At 62.0% G+C, this 19,814-nt stretch overlaps 1 protein-coding gene across 3 annotated transcripts; it reads left to right on the top strand.

The window, feature by feature from the left end:
- The first annotated feature begins 986 nt into the window (after window positions 1-986).
- PDGFB (platelet derived growth factor subunit B) lies at window positions 987-19,293 on the top strand. 3 transcript variants are annotated; one of them, XM_036300840.1, is made up of 7 exons: window positions 987-1,671; window positions 9,058-9,154; window positions 11,282-11,371; window positions 12,562-12,767; window positions 14,251-14,395; window positions 17,359-17,511; window positions 17,852-19,293. In XM_036300840.1, exons 1-6 carry the CDS (start codon window positions 1,609-1,611, stop codon window positions 17,484-17,486), a joined length of 729 nt encoding a protein of 242 aa, XP_036156733.1. In that variant the 5' UTR covers window positions 987-1,608; the 3' UTR covers window positions 17,487-17,511; window positions 17,852-19,293. The 3 variants fall into 3 exon arrangements, with proteins under 3 accessions (XP_036156733.1, XP_036156734.1, XP_036156735.1); XM_036300841.1 differs by having other exon boundaries at window positions 988-1,671; window positions 17,362-17,511; XM_036300842.1 differs by lacking the exon at window positions 987-1,671 and adding an exon at window positions 1,808-1,926.
- Window positions 19,294-19,814: the final 521 nt, after the last annotated feature.

Raw genomic sequence — 19,814 nt, 5'->3', positions numbered from 1 at the left:
GCTATGAGCCCCGCTTTCAGCCGAATGGCACTGGCCGTGGGGGGCGTGTGACCGCCTTGTGGCTGGCGTGGGGCTGGGTGCTTTATGCACTGAGCCCTCGCAGTAACCCTCTCCCGCTCTGAGGCGAGCCGGAGGAGCGCAGAAAGGAAATGACTTGCCCAAGGTCACCCAGCACCTCGGAGCCAGGGCAGGATCTGAACCAAGGCCAGAGCCCGACCCTTCCTCCACCAGGCCTGTGCGGGTGCAAACGTCTGATCCTGGAAAAGCCGCTTAGGGCTCCTGGCCGCGGTTCAGGGGACATTTCCCCAACCACGTGAAACCAGGCTACCCTCTCTGTGCTGAGGGGCTCAGGGGGGCACTGTGCTGAGGGGCTGCTGGGTTCTAGCTCTCCCTTTCCAGGGGCCAAATTCCTGGGCAGAGGGGCTGCTGGGCTCTTGGAGACCCCCCAACGCCCCCATCCGTGCCTCAGGCCCTCCCAAGTTCCTGCCACCCCCCCCCTTCCCTCCTGGTGCTGACTCTCTGCCAGAAGAGGAAAGGCTGCTCCACCCACCTCTCCCATCTCTATAAAGGCCAGAACAGCTGAAAGGGTGGCAACTTCTCCTCCTGCCGCACGCACGCCGGGAGCAGCCCGCCTGCCTCCCCTCAGCCCGCAGCCAACCCCCACGGCCTCCCGAGGGCTCTCCTCCGGCCGCCAGCGCCCATCTTTCATTGCCGAGATAGAGATATTTTGCACGCACACACGCAAGAAGGGGGAATAAAAGCCCACGCTCCAGCCTCATTGCAAAGAGAAAGCCGGAGCAGCCGCAGCTTGCAGCCCGTTGAGGACGCCCAGAGTGGCGAGCAGACTGACCGACAGACTCGCCCCACGTCCACCTGTCTGCTGCGGCCGGCCCAGAGCTCAGCGGGCACGCCGCGCGCGGGGCAGCCGTGCCCGCCGCCCCGGGCCGCCAGCCAGGGCGCACACGCTCCGGCCCCCCCGCCCCCACCCCCACCCCCCAGGCGGCCCAGGAGGGAGTTTGCACCTCTCGCTGCCTGGGTACTCTGGTCGCCGCTGCAAAGCCAACTTTGGAAAAAGTTTTCAGGGGGAGACTTCAGCTTTGAGGTGCCCAGCTCTAGCTTTCCGACTTCGGGACCCTTCCCGGAAAATGTTGCAAAAAAGCTAAGCCAGCGGGCAGAGGAAGACGCCGTTAACCCGCAGCGAGAGAAGAGAGAAGACGAGCCATCGACCGCCGCCTTCTTTTTCCTCTTGGAGGTTGGAGTCCCCTAGGCGCCCCCACACGGCTAGACACCTCGGCTGGTTCGCAACGCAGCCCCCCGGCCGTGGATGCTCGCTCGGGCTCGGGATCCGCCCAGGTAGTGGCCTCGGACCCTGGTCTCGCGCCCAGGCCCTCCCCAGTCCCCCAACAACGGAGCCGGGGCCGGGGGCGGTGGCACCCGGGGGCCATGCGGGTGAGCCGCGACAGCGGCTGCAGCGGCCTGAGCGCCTGATCGCCGCAGACTCCAGCCGAGCCCACCTCCCTCCCCAGCCCCCGCCCTCCACCCTGGCCGTGGGGGCCGCGCGCTCGGTCCACGCGTCCGGGGCCCCGCGGGGCCGGGCCCGGAGTCGGCATGAATCGCTGCTGGGCGCTCTTCCTGTCTCTCTGCTGCTACCTGCGTCTGGTCAGCGCCGAGGTGAGTTGCGACGGCGGCGGCCGGGCTGGTTCGCTTCATTCATTGCCCCCACCCCGCCCCCACCCTCGGCCGCCCTCTCCCCTCCCTGCAGTGAACTTTGGACCCCTGCAGCCCAAGTGCCTGGCACCGGGCGCCAGGTGACCTCCGAGGGCTGAAACCCGAGGGCCGGGAGGTGCCAGGCTCTAAGAGGAGGGGGCAGAGGTGGCCTGCTTTCTCCGGGACGATCCCAGGTCTCCCACCTTTAAGTGGGGAAAGGTGTGTGTGGTCCCCTTCCCGCGCCCCCCCAGGAACTGAATCAGCCCCTTCCCTGCCGAATGGAGAGGGTGGGGTGGCGCCGAGGTGCAGAAGGCACCTCCCGAGCCCACTTCGCTGCCAGCTCAGGTTCTGGCTGGGACGCGGCTTGCAGGGAGCTGCGAGCTGCCGCACTGGTGGCAGCCACGCCAACCTTCGAAAGCGCTCTGCGTCCCACCCTGCTCCCGCTCCCGGGCCCCAGAGCGCGGTCCAGGGGCAGCTTGTGTCTTGGGCAAGGAGGAAGGGGGGCGGAGGGGGGGCGAAAGACAGGTCTCGGGCAGTCGGATCAGGGAGGAGTGGGGGCTCCGAAGGAATCCAGCCCCGAGCGGCGTGTGCCCGAGGCCCCGCAGTACCTGCGCCCTCTCCCCCGCTCGCGGGGTGCGCAGCGCGCCGCCGGGGAGAGCCTGGCTGCAGGGGACGCGGGGTGTAAAACCCCCGCCCGAGCCTTCGGGTCGGATCCGTCCCCACCCCTCTCGGCCTCACGTAGCCGTGAGTTGGCAAATGTACCCGGAATCCAGGTGGGAAAGGGGGCGGGGCGGGGCGGAGGCGCGAGATGAGGGGGGCAGAGGGCTGCGGGGAGCGCGGGTGCCCAGGTCCGGTCCCGCTTCTGCCCGGCGGCGGCCGGGTGCCCGCGCTTCGCCTGCTCCCGGGGAGGGCGGGCCCCTCTTAGCTCCCACGAGGCAGGAAGGCGGCGGCGGCGAAGGGGTTAAGGCGCAGGGCTGGAGGCCGCGGCCGGGCCTTGGGCCGCCGCCAGCGCAGGTTGTTTTGACCGCGGAGGAGCCGTCGCCGTCTCCTTTTGTTCTCGGGGCTCCTTGAGGGCCGCCGGCCGCCCGCCCTGGGGCCCCGCCCTTCCGCGGCCGCCCCCCGCGGCCCGCACCCGGGAGAGAGGACGCGGGCCTTGGCGCGGCTGCCCGCAGGCCCCTCCCGGCGCCCCCTCCTCTCCTCCAGGAGCCCCCGGCCTGCGGCCAGCTGTTGGGGAGGGGGCGCCGGCCGGCCCCAGCTGCCGCCTCGCCTCGGGGCCCGGGCTGGGCCGGTGCCAGGGCGTCCTGGGAACGGCGTCCCCGGCGCGGCGCTCCGCAGCCCACCCCGCTCGGCCGGCTCGCTCACTCACCCCACGCATGCACACTCCTGGCCGGAGGCGATGCTGCGCTCGGCGGGCGGGCGCGCAGGGACGGGCACGCACTACCGCGGCCGGGTCGCGCGCCCGCCGCCACGCCCGTGCACACGCGGGGCACACGCGCGCGCATCGCACACAGCGCACCGGTGCCCCCCTCCTCCCCGCACACGCGGCCTGAGCACACGTACGCACACACCCAGCACGCACAGCCCAGCGCCAGGTGCCAACCCCCGCGCCACAGGTGGGCCCAGGGTGGCCCCCTCACCTCCCTGCCTCTGTAGCCACTCGTTTCTCACTGGGTGCTGTGAGGGAGGGAAACGGGGACCCTCCCCTCAGTCCGGGCTCCGCAGCACCCGTTTTTTTGCCTGGTAAGGTTAGCTCCTCGCCCTTCAAGCATTATTCTTCTGCGATTGCTCTTTCTCAACCACTCCCATGTGGCTGAAAGTGGTGATGTGCTTGGGGACCACTGTCATGTCCAGGGCATTTCTCCCTTCAAGTGAGCTCTTCTTTGAGCCTTCGGAACTAGAGGACCCTGAGCCGCTGAGCCCCCCTCTTCTGCCCTCTTTGCTGATCCCAGCATGCTCAGCAGAGGCTGGGTAGCAGCTGAGTAGGCTTTCCCAGGCCTGCCCTTACCATTCCCAGCGTCATCCAGCACCTCCTCCTCCTTTCCCACAACTCCACGGGTATGTGTGTTTGGCGGGGCAGCGATGGCACAGAAGCTGGTGCCTCGCTCCCTCTGTAATCATTGCATCCTCGAACACCCCGTCTAGTGGTGCTTTGCAGTTTACCAGGCACTTTCCTGCTAAGCCTGCGCAAGCCTCAGGGCGGCCCTGGGAGAAGAGACTTAAAGGGAAAACCCGTGGACATGGGGCCCGTTCAGGAAGGAAACTCCGGGAGGACTTGCTGGTGGAGGTGGCCTTGGGGTTGGCTGTGTCTCAAGCATGCATGGCCTGAGCCTCAGGCGGAGGCCTCAGCAGCTGGGCAGGAGGGTGGGGAAGTCTGAGGCAGGGTCTGGCAGGGGGTGGGCTGAGGCCTGTGAGGTCCCATCTCCATCAGCTGAGCTGGCTTCTGGGGAGGGTGACTCCCACTGTCATGTGATGCCTCCGGCCTCAGCACCCTTCTGCCCTTCACTACCCAGCTTCCATCTGGTTTGCTAATGCCTTAGGAAGGTGGTGGGAGATCAACCTGGAATCCCCCAGGCCTAGAAGTGTCTGCAAGGTTAGGATCAAACAGAATTTGGAGTCTCTGGTACAAGACCTAGGGGTATGTGTGTGTGTGAAAGAGAGAGAGAGAGAGAGATTGATTGGTCGGTTCAGCAGGAGTGGTAAAGAAGTGCTTGCCTTGGGCCTCACCCCCCATTGAAATGGACAGCTCTTTTTATTTCTGGCTTATTTAGTTGTTTATCACCTGTTTTTCCTCCCTGGAGTATAAACTCCACTAGAGAGCGTTTGTCTTAGTAACTGTCTCCCCTGCTTACTGGTCTGTGACTGGCTTATGGCAGATAATCTGTAAATATGTGTGGAAAAGACCATGAATCGGGAGGGGGAGAGGGCCCAGATCTGTGCTTGCTGAGTGCCTTATAAGCACCATCTCACTGAGTCCTTAACCCCGGGCAGCCCAGCACGGCCACTGCCCTCCACCAGGCTTCCTCATCCGAGTCGAGCCACCACTCCCTGCCCCCCTCCCATCTTGAGAGACAAGCACGCCTTTCTTTTCCATGTCTTGGGACTTGGGCTGCCGAGATTGGACAGGACAGAGGGGAAGAAACAGCAGGAAAATCAGATTGCAAAGGCTCCGTGTATCCTGAGCTGGGCCTCAGTCCCCGCCACCTAAAGACTCGAGGAGATTGGATTAGCTCCGAGTTCCTCAAGAGTGGAGTTCCCAGGCCTCTTGCAAATGCAGAGTCCTGGGCCCCGCCCTGTGCTGGGACAGAGGTGGGGTGGCGGGCAGTGAATGCCACGGGGAGGTGGGGAGAGCTGCTGGGGTTGGATTGCTGCCCTGGCCCCTCTCTTTCTGCTGCTGCAGGGAGCCATGGGGAGCCCAGTGGGAGGTTGCATGCACATTAAGGAGGGGTGGGGCCGGGGGAGGGTCCCGGGAGCCATAGGGGAGGGAAATGGTAGGTGGGAAGGCTGGTTCTAATGGCTTCTGTGGTCTGCCCAGAGGAGGCTTCTTCAAAGGGCTTGGCTTTGGCATTGAATCTAAATTAGGCCTGAGACCCAGGCGGGCAGGCAGGCGCTCGAGGCCTGCTCCCTGCTCGGCTCTCCCTCTGCCAGCCACAGACAACGCCCCCGGGTGCGTGGGCCCGGCCTGTGCGTCTCTCTCAGCTGAAGGGCAGGAGGGCTGGGGAGAGTGTATCGGCTTGTGTGTGTGTGTGTGTGTGTGTGTGTGTGTGTGTGTGTGCTGGGGCCCAGGTGGAGGGTGGGGTCCAAGCCCCTTTGATCTGCCAGCCTGGTTGGGAGCAGGTAATTCGTCTAGCCTCACGCTAGCTGGTGCCCTTCCTACCTTCTGCAGCTGGCGTTGGGGGTGGGGTGGGTGGGGAGCAGGCTGTTTGCCTTGGCTCCGTGGCTGGCTGTGCCCCAGCTGCCTTCTTGCCACGCCCTCACCCTGCCAGGAGCCCCCGGCCTGAGATCTGGGGCAGCTTCCTCAGGGTGCCTGGCCTCCTTTCCCGGCTCCGAGGCGAGCTGCCCACCTACGGAGGCTTCTAGAACCAATCCCTACCCTGGGCTCACCCTCCCACATCAAGAGGAACCTCTGGCCGCAGCAGGTGCCCCGAGCTGACCACAGACTGAATGCTGTCACCTTTCACCTACCTCCCGCCCTGGAAGGAACCCACCAGCCCACACTGCCATTGTGGGGCTAGGGTGTCATTTCCTGTGGCCCAGCTCAGGGGATAGTGCAAAGCCACACGCTCTCCACCTACCCATTGTCATCCTCAAAAATGCCCTGTACTGCTGGCCCCGGGCGGGCATCTGCTCGCTGCTGCCCTCAGAGGCGCCCACCCCCATTATCGGCTGGCTGCTCTGCTGGGTGCAACTAGGCCACCCAGTAACCCTAGCGAAGTATTCTTAGCCCCATTTACAAGATTAGAAACCTAGCGTTTAGGTTGTTAAAAGACTTATTCCAAGAATCCAGGCTCCCTTTGCTCTTTCGTCTGCTACCGTTTCTCCGCCTCTGCACTGTTGGCGTTCTGGGCCAGACAGCTCTTCACTGTGGGAGGCTGTCCTGTGCATAGTAGGATGTTTAGCAGCATCCCGGGCCTGCACCTTCTAGATGCCAGTAGTTGTGACAGCCACAAATGCCTGCGGACACGCCAGTGTCCCTGGGGGCCCCTCGTCCTGAGGTGAGAAGCTCTGCCCCCTGACCCCCGCAGGGGAAGAGGGGCATGAACCGGAAGTAGTGCTGAGGAGCTCCCTGGGGGCTGGAAGAGGGAGGGCCCAGCTCTGTTGACCTGTAGCCATTTACGTACTTTTCCTAACCCTCAGCTTCCTCATCTGGAAGACGGGGATAAAAATAGCACCCGCCTCCAGGGATTGGCCGTGCACCACGTAGCCCGGTGCCTGACTCACCGTCAGCATTTAGTAAAAGTGAGCTGTGGTCTGACTATCAGATCCAGGGGCTCGTATTGAGTTCTGGGCAGCCGGTGGCCGAATTAGTGGAAGCACGAGCGGAAGGACCTCTGCTTAGAATGAAGTGGACTCTACAGGAGGCAGTTTGCACTGGGGGGTGGGGAGACCATCCCAGGTGGTCCTCCTGGTGGAGGAGGCGGGAGAATCATACAGGAGAGAGTCCCAGGGAGAAGGGGAGAGTCCTTCATGCATTTTACCTGCATTTTTTGAGCACCTCCTGTGTGCTTCTCCCCAGCCTCTACCCTGGGCTCTTCCCCATGCAGCCTGGGAGGGGTTCTGGGTTTGTTTCCATAAGATGTCGTCTCCTGTGCATCGTAGGGCGGGTCCAGGGCATCTGCAGGGACTGATGGGGGGGGTCTGCCTCCTCTGCCATGGCTGGCGGCTGCAGCCAGCTCGCCAGTGGGCAAGGAGGTCTCGGCATGAGCGGTACGTGCCATTTGGTACGGGGCCTTCAAGCCCCTCTTCTGGAGCTCAGTGAGCCATTGCTGCACGGGCCCCTTGGCTTTGCTCTGCTGTCCCTGGGCACAATTAGAACCAGATTCAATGTCTTCAACCCCCTCCATTCACCGGTGAGATCCGGGTACTGAGCGGGGCAGGGACCAGCCTGAGGTCCCTGGTGGTTGGTAGCAGTAGAGGGTGGACTCCAGCTCCCGGACCACAGTTCTGGGGGGTGACAGAACCTTCCGGAAGGTGGCCTGCCTTGGTCTTAACTGGAGACCCGCCGCCCGCCTTCTCTTCTCGGGTGGGTCCTGTGCCCACAGTTGGAGACCCCCAAAGGTGTGCTCTCTGCCCTGGGTTGGAGGGGGCGGCACCCGGGGGACCTGGGGGAGGAACTGAGGGGCCGCGGAGCCCCTTTGTCCTCGTCTCACACTCGCAGCCCTGGCCCCCTGGCCGCAGTCACGCACCCTGAAGGAAAGACCCCGATTTCCAGCCAGACTTACTGCTCGCCCCCACCCCCCACCCCCACCCCGCCCTGCGGGGAACCTCCTGACAGCCCTAGACACCAGCCAGAGGAAAAGCTCCACATTCAAATGAAGACACTGAGCTCAGGGGTTTCAAGGAAGTCGAGTTGGGTGTCCGCAGCTGGACATGGGGGGACCCCTGGAGGACCGACCCCAGGAGGAGCGTCTAGAGATGAGCTTTGGGCAGAGGCTAGAAACGATCGATCGATCACAGGAGCTTTTGGGGAGAGCCTCCAAGTCCGTGATAACTGGCTCAGGACTCAGACAAAGGGTGTTGCGTCTTTGAGCCTCTGTTTTCTCATCTGTAAAATGGGGATAATGAGATCTGCCAAGTCAGCTGACACCCTCCCAGGCTCCTTCCGCGAGGCCGTGCCGCCCCGTGTCTGTGTGTGCACCTGCCTGTGTGCACACGGGTGTGAGTTCGGATGTGCAGCAGCATCGCGGGCATTTTCTGTGCCCGGAGGCGGTGGGTTCCGGGACTGTGCTTCTCCGCCTCTCAGCTGCCCTCACCTCTTTCTCAAGACCTCGGCATCAGCCCCTTGGGGCGCCCTGGGCTGAGGGCCGTGGGCTCCTCTCATGTCATTGTGGGACCTGCGGTTTCCCTGAGGAAGCCCGGCTCCGAGTGGGGCCTGTTAAAGTGCTTATTCAGTTTCAAGTGTTTTGGGAAGAGGCCAGAGGGGCTCTAAAAATAGGGTTTGGTTGGGCACGGGGCACGGGTAAGCGTTCAGGTTTCCCGGCCGCCTCGGAGGATTCCCTGCTCTCCTCTTTGCGTGAGAGACTAAATAAATACCTTAGTACTGGTGGCCTCCTGAGACCGTCCGACTCTTCAAGCATTTCTTAAACACCTTGTGTGCCCAGGAGGCTGGGATACAGGCTCTGCCGTCAGGAAGACTGGGGTTTGAAGGCAGGTTCTGCTGATAACTGGCTCAGGACTCAGACAAAGGGGGTTGCGTCTTTGAGCCTCTGTTTTCTCCTCTGTAAAATGGGGATAATGAGATCTTCCAAGACAAATGCTGGCTGGCATTAACTGTCAGGTGTGGAGGAGAAGCAAAAAGATTGTGGAGCCTTCCAGAACCCATAGCGTGATGGAGGAGGATGGGCCCAATCCAACCGAACTCAGAGCAAGCTGGGGCTCCTATTTGGGGGGATGAGGCATCTGAGCTGGGTCTTACAGGCTTTGGCAGATTCTGGCTCCCGGGACTTTGTGCTCCTCGTTGTCAGGCCTGGCATCCGCCTCCTGCCCACACCCGCCTGGCTGTCCATCTGTCCGTGGCCGCAGTTGCCCTGTGGGAATTTCCCATGGGAGGTTGTGTCTGTGCTGGGGGCAAGAGGGCCATGGCTGGAGAGCCCTCACTCCCAGCTCACTGGATCCCATGTGTCTGCCCGGCAGGGGGACCCCATTCCTGAGGAGCTGTACGAGATGCTGAGTGGCCACTCGATCCGCTCCTTCGATGACCTCCAGCGGCTGCTGCACGGAGACTCCGTAGGTAAATGGAATCCTCCTCCGCTGCTCGGGGCGTCCCCTGCGTCCCTGGGAGCCGGGAGGGGCAGGGAGGGGCAGGGCCAGGGCCGTCCCTTCCTTGACATCTGGGGAACAGAGGCCTGTGGCGGCCCCGGGAAGGGCTGGGCCACACCTGTCTGGGGCAGGGCTGAGGAGGTAGACGGGTTGGTACCTGGGACGTGGGGCGTGGCAGGAGAAGCACCCACATGTGTCTCTGGCTGGGTGCGGAGGGTGGGGCGCCCGGAGGGGGCGGGCGGGGAGAAGGTGCCTAGGGCATCTGCCCAATGAGTATCCAGGTGTGAACTCAGCCAGGGCGGGTGGTGGTGGTGGTGGAAGAGCCATCTCCCTGTCCCTCTGGCCCAGGGCCAGCTCTGCAAGGTCTCCCGGGGACACCTGGCCCAGACCAGCGGGCTGCCCTGCCCGTGCCCAAGAGCACACTCAGCGAATGGGCACGTGCTCGGTGGCACACACGTGGCGGGGCTGGCGGCCTGGGTGGGGAATGTATTTATAAACGCTGTCTTCAGGGCGAATTCCATTCTATTCTAACCTCTGGCCTGTTCCCTGGAGCCCTGGTCATCACCCGCCCTGCACCCCCAGCTCCCCTTCCCTCTGGGGTTTTGTCTCTTTGTCACTTTGTAATCCTTGCCCAGACTGCTATCTACGGGGGACAGCATTTCCTGCCTTTGTTTCCTCTCCCCGTTGGGCCCCTGGCTCCCTCTCAAAAGCATTCCCGGGCCCTTTCAAACCCTCCTGTGCTGGGGGCTGGTGAGGGCGGCGGGAGGGGGCCCCAGCTGGGCCCACCTATTGTTCACCAGGCCCCCCCCACCCGACATCTCCCACCCCCCCACCCCATGCCCGGCTGGCCAGCCCTGGCCAACACAATGGGGCAACTTCCAAATTTAGCCTTTCTGCTATTTCTTTCCAAGGGCCTTCGCCCCCACCCTCGGCAGCCCCTCCACACCCCGGGTGGGGGTCGGGCCCGGAGACGAGGTTTTCAATAGCAGGCCTGTTTTGAGGCAACCATGTGGCTATTTTTTCCTAATCAACGCAACCTTTCCACAAAGCACATCTTTTCCCCATCTCCTCCCCACCAGGGACATTCCAGAGATGCAGAGAGAGGAAGGGAGCGGGAGGCACACACGCTGACGTGGACAGTAGCTGGAGGGAGGCGCACCCGCTCTAGGGCCGCCCCCTCCGCACGGGACCCCCTGGGAGCCCGCAGGGCCGAGCAGGGCCAGTGGGATGGGAGACCCTGTGAGCCTCAGGTGCTGTGTGGAGGGGCGGGAGCTGGTCCCCGACACCTCAGGGTATTTGCCGGCTTTCAGCCATGAGAGAGCTAGAGGAGTTTGCCCACCGTCAGCACCAAGTCATCGTCCCCCTGCCCAGCCCTCGCCTCCAGCAGCGGAGAGAGGGATGGGGTGGTGCTGAACTGAGGGCTTCCCAGGCCAGAGCAGGGGGCTGTGGTGTGGTTGTGACCTTAGGAAGGAATGGACAGTGTAGGGCAGACATGTGGCAGAAGGTCAGAGGGAGAAAGACAGAACCACAGTGAGAGACTGGGAGGTGGAGAGAGAGCAAGATCTAGAAGGGCTGGGTGAGGCTCCCCGATCCCAGCAGCCCTGGCACCCCACCCCTCTGCCTTCAGCCCCCACCCCCATCCTTCTCCCTCCCTCGCTCTCTCCCGCCCAACTGGGCCATTGTCAGGGGCTCCAGAGGGGCTGTGTCCTGGGCATGCGGTTCCCCCTGGGGATTCTGGGAATTTCTCCATTCAGCACTTCCTATGGGAACGCTGGGCGGAGGGGCACTGGAAAGTGGCCTTCGGAGCTCTGGGTCTCTGCCCTGCCCGGGAGGGTTCGCTCACAGTAGCAGAAGGGAAGGGCTATTTTTAACTCCATTCACATGAGTTCTGTCCAGAAATGTGACTGAGGAGCTCAGAGTGGGGCTGAAGCCCCCCCAGAGGATACCGTCAGGGTCCCACCTCCCCCGAGCCCCGAGTCACCTGGGGTTGGATCCTGAGAGCTAGGACTCAGGTTTACCAGGGGCCAGGGGGGAGCCCCACGCTGCGGGCGGCCAGCCAGCAGTGACCAGAGTGCATCTGACTGTCCTGCTCTTGCAGACGAAGGTGGAGCCGAGCTGGACCTGAATTTGACCCGGTCCCGTTCCGGAGGCGAGCCCGAGAGCTTGTCCCGAGGGAGAAGGAGCCTCGGTAAGACCCGGGGTGAACGTGGGGCCCCCCGCGAAGGTGGGAGCCAGGGAGGGAGGCCCCTGTTCAGGGCTTTGAGGGTCAACCCCGCTCATCCCCCGCTTCGGCCTGAGTTGAGCTAAGGGACAATAGCACCCTTAAATAGCTTACGTTGAGCTGGGTCCTCATGTACCCCCCCAGCGCACACTGCTTCCTAAATATAATGCTTGTAAGCTTATTTTTCACTACTTCAACCCTAGAATTAGATATTATTAACCCCGTTTTATGGAGTTGGAAACTGGAGCCCAGAAAGGGAAAGAAGTAGGCGTGGCCACACAGCTGACTAGCAGCAGTAGGACTGGGATCCCAACGGTGCCTCTCGGTTGAACCCCTGCCCTCCTGGCTGCGTGTCTGCTGTGGCTGAGGCTGTGGCCTGGGGCAGCAGGCCCGGAGCAAAGCCTGGAGCTGCTTCCCGCTCGATTGCAGAGCCCCAAGGGCCGTGTAGATCCCTAGGTCCCATGGGAGCCTTCCCAGCAAAGCAAGTGCCCATCCCAAGCCCCTCCTCCTCTCTTCCCACCTGCAGTCCCCCCGGTACTGTAGATGGTGCCGGGGGACCGCCGTATAAGAGCCGGTGCCGGGTCCCACTCCTCGCTCTGTGGGCCGGGCTGCTTATCGGCTCTCTGAGCTTCGGGTCGCCGTCGGGCAGGTGTCACGCATATCGCGCCGAGGTCTGCAGGTGCTGGCTAGGCGCTGTCATTCTCCCATTTCCTAGATGAGGAAACTGTGGCTGCGAAAGAAGCAATGAGGTCAGGAAAGATTACAGTGTAAAACAGCAAAGCAAAGTGATCACAAGATAACATACAAGTGAGGGCCACATTCGGACAAAAAAAAAGGCCCAGGGTGTGAAATCACAGAGGGAAGTGAGTGAGGGCTGGCGGAAGGAGTGTGACCTTTACCACACGAGTGATCCCACTGGACCCTAACAATGGTTCTGGAGTATAGGTCACCCCGTTTGCACGTGGAGAACTGAGCCACCAGCTCAAGCCCCACGGCTGATGGCGGCCAGGACTCAGAGCCTCTCCTGACGCGGGAGGAAGAGGGGCCTGGGCGGCCACGCGGCAAGAGAGCAGCGCAGGGGTGCCCGCTGCGCTTTCCTGCCAGGTGGGGGCTCTGGGCCGGCCCTCCCTCCTGACAGCGGTCCCCTCTCCCTTCAGATTCCTCCACGGTCGCCGAGCCAGCCATGATTGCCGAGTGCAAGATCCGCACGGAGGTGTTCAAGATCTCCCGGAGCCTCATCGACCGCAGCAACGCCAACTACGTGGTGTGGCCGCCCTGCGTGGAGGTGCAGCGCTGCTCCGGCTGCTGCAACAACCACAAGGTGCAGTGCCGTCCGACCCAGGTGCAGCTGCGCCCCGTCCAGGTGAGCGCCCCCCCATCCCATCTGCACTGGCCCCACCCCCCACCCAGGTGCAGCTGCGCCCCGTCCAGGTGAGCACCTCCCACCCCCACCCCTTCACTGGCCCCACCCCCCACCCAGGTGCAGCTGCACCCCGTCCAGGTGAGCGCCCCCCCATCCCATCTGCACTGGCCCCACCCCCCACCCAGGTGCAGCTGCGCCCCGTCCAGGTGAGCGCCCCCCACCCCCACCCCTGCACTGGCCCAGCCGCTGGCCGGCTGCCTGCAGGGGCTGTGCCTCAGGGACCAGGCTCAATGGGTCGGCTCTGTCCAGAGCGGGCGCTCTCAGGAAGCTCTCTGGACTCTTGTGCTGAGGCTGCCCCAGCGTCCTCTGCGGCCGCCCAGCTGCTGTGACCCAGAGCCACAGGCAGACCCCAGGCAGGCTGGTGTAGGACGTCCAGTCGCGGTGCTGCCTCGTCCTTTGCAGGGACACAACCCCAAGTATCTCTGGAAGAGACATTCTACAAGCACATTGACCGCTCAGAATGTGCTGGGCAGCTGCTCAGAGTCCGCCAAAGCTCTCCCCTGTCCTGGCCCTGCACAGAGAGGAAGGCTCCCCTGTGTCTGCCAGGCCCGCTCACCTCCCCGGGACAAGCTGTGTCTTTAATAAAGAGGGCACTGCACGAGGCGAGGGGGTTGGGGGGGCAGCCCTTAGCAGGAGTCTGAACGCCGACTCCTCTTTCCTGGAAATACTGGGTCACCCTGACTCAAGGGGGCGTTTTAGGGTGGAGGCTGCCCCGGGGAGCTCCTGATCGCAGCCTGGCAGAGCAGTGTCAGAGGGGCCTCGGCCTCTCTGATTCGTGCGTGCGGGAGGGCTTCTGCACCCCTCGGCCAGCCTCACCCCCACACCAGTGGGGCTGGACCCAACACTCTGCTGGCCCCACCTCGCCCCCTCCCCTTCCTCGCGCCCACCTTCCACCACAGGCCTGGGCCCTGCGCCCGAGATGACGTGTCACTCTCCACCACGCCGCCCACTGTCATGCTATCTCCTGTCCCCAATGCTTCAGCTCTAAAGATGGACACCTGACAGCTGCCCTCCCCCTTCCCGCCTCCCTCCTGGATAAAGCCTCCCCCCACTTCCTTCCAGACAACCATCTCCCCGCCTCTGCCACAGCCCCTGACCTTGGCTGGCGCTCCAGGAATGAGGACACCACAGGCCCGCTCTCCGCCCGGAAATGCCTTCCCCCCTCTCTGGGAGTCCGAGGGGGCTCTGGCCAAGCCGAAGGCCAGGGTGGGAGGGCTTGTTTTGATGGAAAAGCTACGAGAAGGGCAGAGGCCAAGGTCCTGCTATTGTTTGGGCAGCAGTGTCTGCCCTGCGGCTCTCAGCTCTCCAGGCTTTCGAGGAAAGATCCCCGCAGGGGATGCTGAGGCGGGAAGAGCAGGCAGGTGGCTCCCTCAGCCCCTTCCCGCTGGTCTGACGGAGGCGCTGGGGTGATTCTGTCCTCCAGGTGAGAAAGATTGAGATGGTGCAGAAGAGGCTGATCTTCAACAAGGCCACAGTGACCCTGGAGGACCACCTGGCCTGCCGGTGTGTGACAGTGGTTCCTGCACGACCTGTGAGCCGCACCACAGGGAGCTCCCAGGAGCAGCGAGGTACCTGTCGGTCCAGGGTGTGCCTCTGATTGCTCAGCCAGGCAGCCGCCTCTCCCGTGGCAGCTGGTTTGATGCCACAGCCCCCTCCTTTGTTGAATGAGAGCATGGAATGGGGAGGAACCAGGGCCTGGAGAAGAGAAGACTTCACGCATATCATCTTCAGATATTTGACACCTTATCCTGGGGATGAAAAAACACATTAATTCCTGTGGCCTTGAGGGAGAAATTAGGGCCAAGAGGCAAGGCCAGCAGACAGAGATTTTAACTCATATACTAGTCAGGGGTCCGGGATGGCATCACTTTCCTTGTGATGGAGTGAGTTTCCTGTCACTGGAGGTGTGTGAACAGAGGCTGGGCAGCCGTGCAGCAGGGATGTGAGAGACAGGGTTGAACCAAAGTCTCATTCCCATCTTTAGATCTCACAAATCAGGGGCATCGTTAGGCTTAAAGAGTTGGAAAGGACCAAAAAATGATCTGGTTCAATGGCCTCCTCCACATTGTATAGAGGGGGTGCCAGAGGCCCAGGGAAGCTGAGGTCTTGCTCAAGGTCACACAGCTAGTCCCAGGTCTTGTAACATCTAGTTCTGGGTGCTTTAGACTGTATCCGGCTGCCTTTTCTCCCTCAAAAGTTTGCAGTAAGGTCCTGGTTGGTGTGGCTCAATTGGTTGGGTGTCGTCCCATACACTGAAGGGTTGCCGGTTCGATTTCCAGTCAGGGCACATGCCCAGGTGCAGGCTCAATCCTAGATCCTACCAGGGCCATACAGGAGTCAGTGGGTCAATGTTTTGCTCTTACATCGATGTTTCTCTCTCACTCTCTCTAAAAAAAAAAGCAATAAAAATAATTTTTAAAAAGTTTGCAGAAAGGACCCAATGAGAATCATTAAGCTAATGCAATTAACACAGCCCTAACTGGGAATCGAACTGGGGCCCTCTTGGTGCATGGGGTGGTGCTCAACCACTGAGCCACCCTGGCCAGGCGCTTTTCAGGAGCTTTCTATTGTTAGGGGACAGAACGGTGCCACCGTGATTTCTTATTAACAAGCCTCTTGAAGGCAGGGCCGTCCCAGCCTTTTCAGTCTGTTCCCAGAGCCACGCTGGGGCCCGGATGCCCTGGGAAGGCTGATAACCTGACAGCTGCAAACCGATGTATTGTAGAGTATTTATAGAGTTAACGTGGAGAATGACTTTTCTACCCAGGAAAATTTCTATTCTTTACGTTTAGAATAGTTTTTTTTTTTTTTCACATGCATTCGTTACACGTGGTTTTCCAAACCATTTCCTTGGGAGGCACGTCTCACGGTTAGCATGTAGATAAGCCCTTGCCATTTCAGGTGCAGCATGTTGGCCCCGTGGGATGGTGCTCCTGGCAGCTGTCCAGGGCTGGGCCCAGGCTGGGTGGTGCGGCCGTGTGACGTGGTGGTCAGTGTCAGGCCTCTGGGCTCAAACCTCTGCTCTGTCCCTTCTGAGCTGTGTGACAACCTTGAGCTGGCTCGGGCTTCGCCAGCCCAGGGTCCTGCTGGTGGCCTGGTCTCTGGGTGGGAAACTCCAGCCCTTCAGTGGCTCTCCTGGTGCAGAGCCCTGAGTCCCTGCACCGCAGAGCTGGGGCAGCTGCCTCGTGGGAGGTCAGGTGTGGGCCCCCCAGAGCCGATGGGCCGGGGAGAACTCAGGAGTGTCCAGGAAGAGACGGGCCTTGAGCTTGGCAGAGAGTGTTCACTGCCCGACTTCCAGCAGAGGGCTTGCCAGTGTGGACTGTAGAGGCAGATCCCTGGCTTACCTCCCAGCCCCCCCGCCTCAGTTTCCTCATCTGTTAAATGTAGACACGTACACCCTCTGTGAGGGCAAACGTTGCCAGGTGCGTGGTAAGAGCCAGAGCGGAGTTTCTGGCTATTTCTGTGTCTTATCTCCTCACCCCAGGAGGCCAGGGCTCAGTTTTAAAGATGTGGAAATTGAGGCCCAGAGAGTTTACATGATTTGCCCCAAAGAACACAAAAGATTGGGACCCAGGTGGTCTGGCCCGGCGCCGGCTCTGGCCTGCCCGCTGTGCTGCTTCTCCAGGTGTCAGGGCCCGGCGGGTGACAGGTGCAACCGCGGGAAAGGCCCAGCTCTGTGTGTGGTTCTGGCCCAAAGCCCAGGACTGCAAGGGGCTGCAGGGTTGGTGGGAGGAGAACTCAGTAGGGGGTCAAGCAGAGGAAATAAGACAACAGTGAATAAGAGCAGCTGCCGGTCGGTCAGCCAGTTGGTCGCTGATCACGCCTTGCTCTGGACTTTGTGGCCAGGACCACAGCCATTTCCTTCTGTCTGGTCTGTGGGCTGTCAGGGCTCAGCAGGGCGGTTCTGCTGGCATCTCTTGTAGTTGCAGTCAGTCACCTGGGGGCTGCACGGGGACAGCTGGGCCTCTGTCCCACTCCCTGTCACCCAGGGCGTCTCCTCCCTGTGTGGCCTCCACAGCAGAGCAACCAGACTTCTTATGTGGTGGCACAGGGCTCCCCAAGGTGCAAAGGTGGGAGTTGCCAGGCCCTTTTAAGGCTCACGCCTGGAATTGGCACAGCGCCACTCTGCCTCCTTTGATTGTTTAACAGATCCAAGTTCAAGGGGCCTGGAAATAAAGGGCATGTCAGTGGGGCACTGACCACGAACTTAAGCTACAATCTGTTCCCCTCTGTGTTCGCCAGGACACTGTCATTTATTCCTTCCACCAGTCCCATCTGGTGGGCAGCCTTATTACCCCCATTTCACAGATGGGAGAACTGAGGCACGGAGCAGTTCAGTAACTGTTCCCAAGCACGTACAGCTGGTGAGCAGTGGAATTGGGATTCGAACCCAGGAGGTCTGGCCCCTTCCCTCAGCCCAGAGACTCTGGGGAGGTCTGTGGCAGGCCTTGGTGGAGAGGGGTAGGACCCCCCTCCCACCCCTACCCCACAGGGTCTGTCAGCCTGCTGACAAGACCTTCTTTTTCTCAAGCAGCCAAGACGCCCCAAACTCGGGTGACCGTTCGAACGGTGCGAGTCCGCAGGCCCCCCAAGGGGAAGCACAGGAAGTTCAAGCACACGCATGACAAGAAGGCGCTGAAGGAGACCCTGGGAGCCTAGGGCGTCTGCAGGAGAGCGCGGGCAGGTGAGGGCAGGCGGGGAGACGGAGGCCCAGGCCCTGCGGCCTGGGCTTGGGCTGTGGGAGGGGTGAGGAGGGGCGTTTTCCCATATACCATGTGGGCCTGAAGCTTGGGTCCCCTCTGCCCAGTTATCAATGGAATTTTCCCACGGGGCAGGTGGGCGGGAGGTTTGGAGACCCCAGCCCAGCTCTGTCCGCAGAGAATGGGCCCCCTAAACCTCAGCTGTCCAGCCCCAGCACTGCTGGAGATCAGGGACGACCGGTGAACCCCAGCTCCCTGCCCCCAGCAAGGGGCCTGTGCACGGGGCATGTCTCTGAGCCCTGTGTCCCTCTGCTTGGCTTACAGGGTTATTTAATAAGGTATTTGCTGTATCGCCCCCATGGGGTCCTTGGAGTGATAATATTGTTCCCCTCGTCCGTCTGTCTCGATGCCTGATTCGGACGGCCAATGGTGCTTCCCCCGCCCCTCCACGCGTCCGTCCGTCCACCCCTCTGCCAGCGGGTCTCCCCTCAGTGGCCTCCAGCGCCTTGCCCGGAAGCTTGAGAAGGAAATGAAGGATCTGGACTCCATCGAGGTCTTCCTCCCTCCGACCCCGAGGACCTGGGAAAAGAGCACAAGAGAGACTGAGGGGGGACGGGGCCCCCTGGCCGGGCCACCCCGAGCTGCGGACTGGCTCCGAGAACCCTGCCCGCGGCCCCGAGGACCTCTTGGCTTGGCCTGCCTGGTCCTGGCCCCTGGACAGTCTGATGGGAACACCCCCAGGCCGGCCGGAGTGCCCCGTGCTCCTGTGGCTGAGACCAGGGGGGAGCACAGACTGGAGAAACCCCTCCCACAGAGCCCAGGCCCAGTCGCCGCTCCCTGGTCACCTGTGCTCGCAGCGGCCTTCTTTCCTTTATACATATGACATCTTTGAAGATGTGGACTCCTCCGGGCAAGTGCGGCCCAAGTGCCAGGCAGCCTAGAGCCATTTCGAGGGGTTAGAGATGAAGTTTGCCCTGGAGGTGGGTGCAGGTGGAGACCTGGGCATCCACTGCCTCCTCCGCGCCCCCCTTTGCGTCCTCCTCCGTTTCACCTCTCTACCTCCACCCTGCATCTCCCTCTGGTCCACCGAGGGAGCGCCCCTCTTGGAGGCTCCTGTGACCCGAGGGCCTGCTCCCATCACATCCCAGCCCACACTGCCGTGCAAAGCCGTGCAGGGCGCCCTGCCCAGGCCGCACTGCCCAGCGCACCCAGGCGGGACCACTGTTCCCATCACAGGCACGGCCCATCTGTGTGTTTATTATGACAGCTTCGGGCAGGGGGAGGACACGTGTCTTTTCCTAATTGACACAAAGGCTCCGTGTGCACTGGCTGTACCCCTGACCCGGCCCCTGGCTTGGAGTGGCCGGACAGGAGTGAGCTCATGGAGGGCCGGAGGTAAGACGTTGTCCGTCTGGCCTCCATTTCCCCACGTCCTCGCTCAAGCAGTCCCGCTCCCAGGCAGGTGTGAAAACTCAAGGGAAAGTCTCCAGTGGTGGGGGGGGCACGCTCCCCCATCTTAGACCCTTTTGAGTTCCATCTCTGGTGGCTGGGCTGTGGGGAGGGGAAGGGAAAAGATCCCCAGGCCCCTAGGGGTGGGTTCTGAGCTCCCTTCCCATCTTCTACTGCACTTCCCCCCCTACCCCACCCCAATCTGCTTCCTTCAGTTTGTAAAGTCGGTGATTATATTTTTGGGGGCTTTCCTTTTATTTTTTAAATGTAAAATTTATTTATATTCCGTATTTAAAGTTGTAAAAAAAAATAACCACGAAAACCAAACCAAATGAATCCGCTGGAGGTCTGTCTGTTGGCACCGTGTGTGCGGTTACCCTTTCCGCGTTGGCAGAACTTGCTGACAGCTTGCTGCGTGTTCCTCTCACTCCGGGAGGCTCGGCGCACGCTCACGCTCACACACATACACACACACACACACCCCCACATGCGTGCGCACACGTGTGGGCCTGCTGCTCCCAGGGAGGCCTCTGCCTGGGGGTGGGCAAGAGCCACACAGTCGTCCCTGTGGGTCTTGGTCCTGCAGCAGCTCCTGAGGCCTGGACCCCAAGCCCCGGCCTCGTGCCTCTCACTGGCAGTGACCAGAGATGCTTTCCCCGGCCCGAGGGTCCCCGTAAGGGGAGCAGATGCTCCCCATCACAGAGCTGGGCTGGCTGTAGGGAGGGGTCCTCAGTGTGGGGACGGCTGGAGGAGGTCCCAGCGGGGCTCTGCGTCGAGAGGGAGCTCAGTGGAAAGTGGGGTGTACAGTCTGATCGTGGCTGAGCCTGCAGCCAGCTCT

Source organism: Myotis myotis, unplaced genomic scaffold (genome assembly GCF_014108235.1).
Source record: "Myotis myotis isolate mMyoMyo1 unplaced genomic scaffold, mMyoMyo1.p scaffold_m19_p_3, whole genome shotgun sequence".
In the NCBI taxonomy this organism is placed as follows: domain Eukaryota; kingdom Metazoa; phylum Chordata; class Mammalia; order Chiroptera; family Vespertilionidae; genus Myotis; species Myotis myotis.
This window is presented reverse-complemented; position numbering and strand designations above follow the sequence as displayed.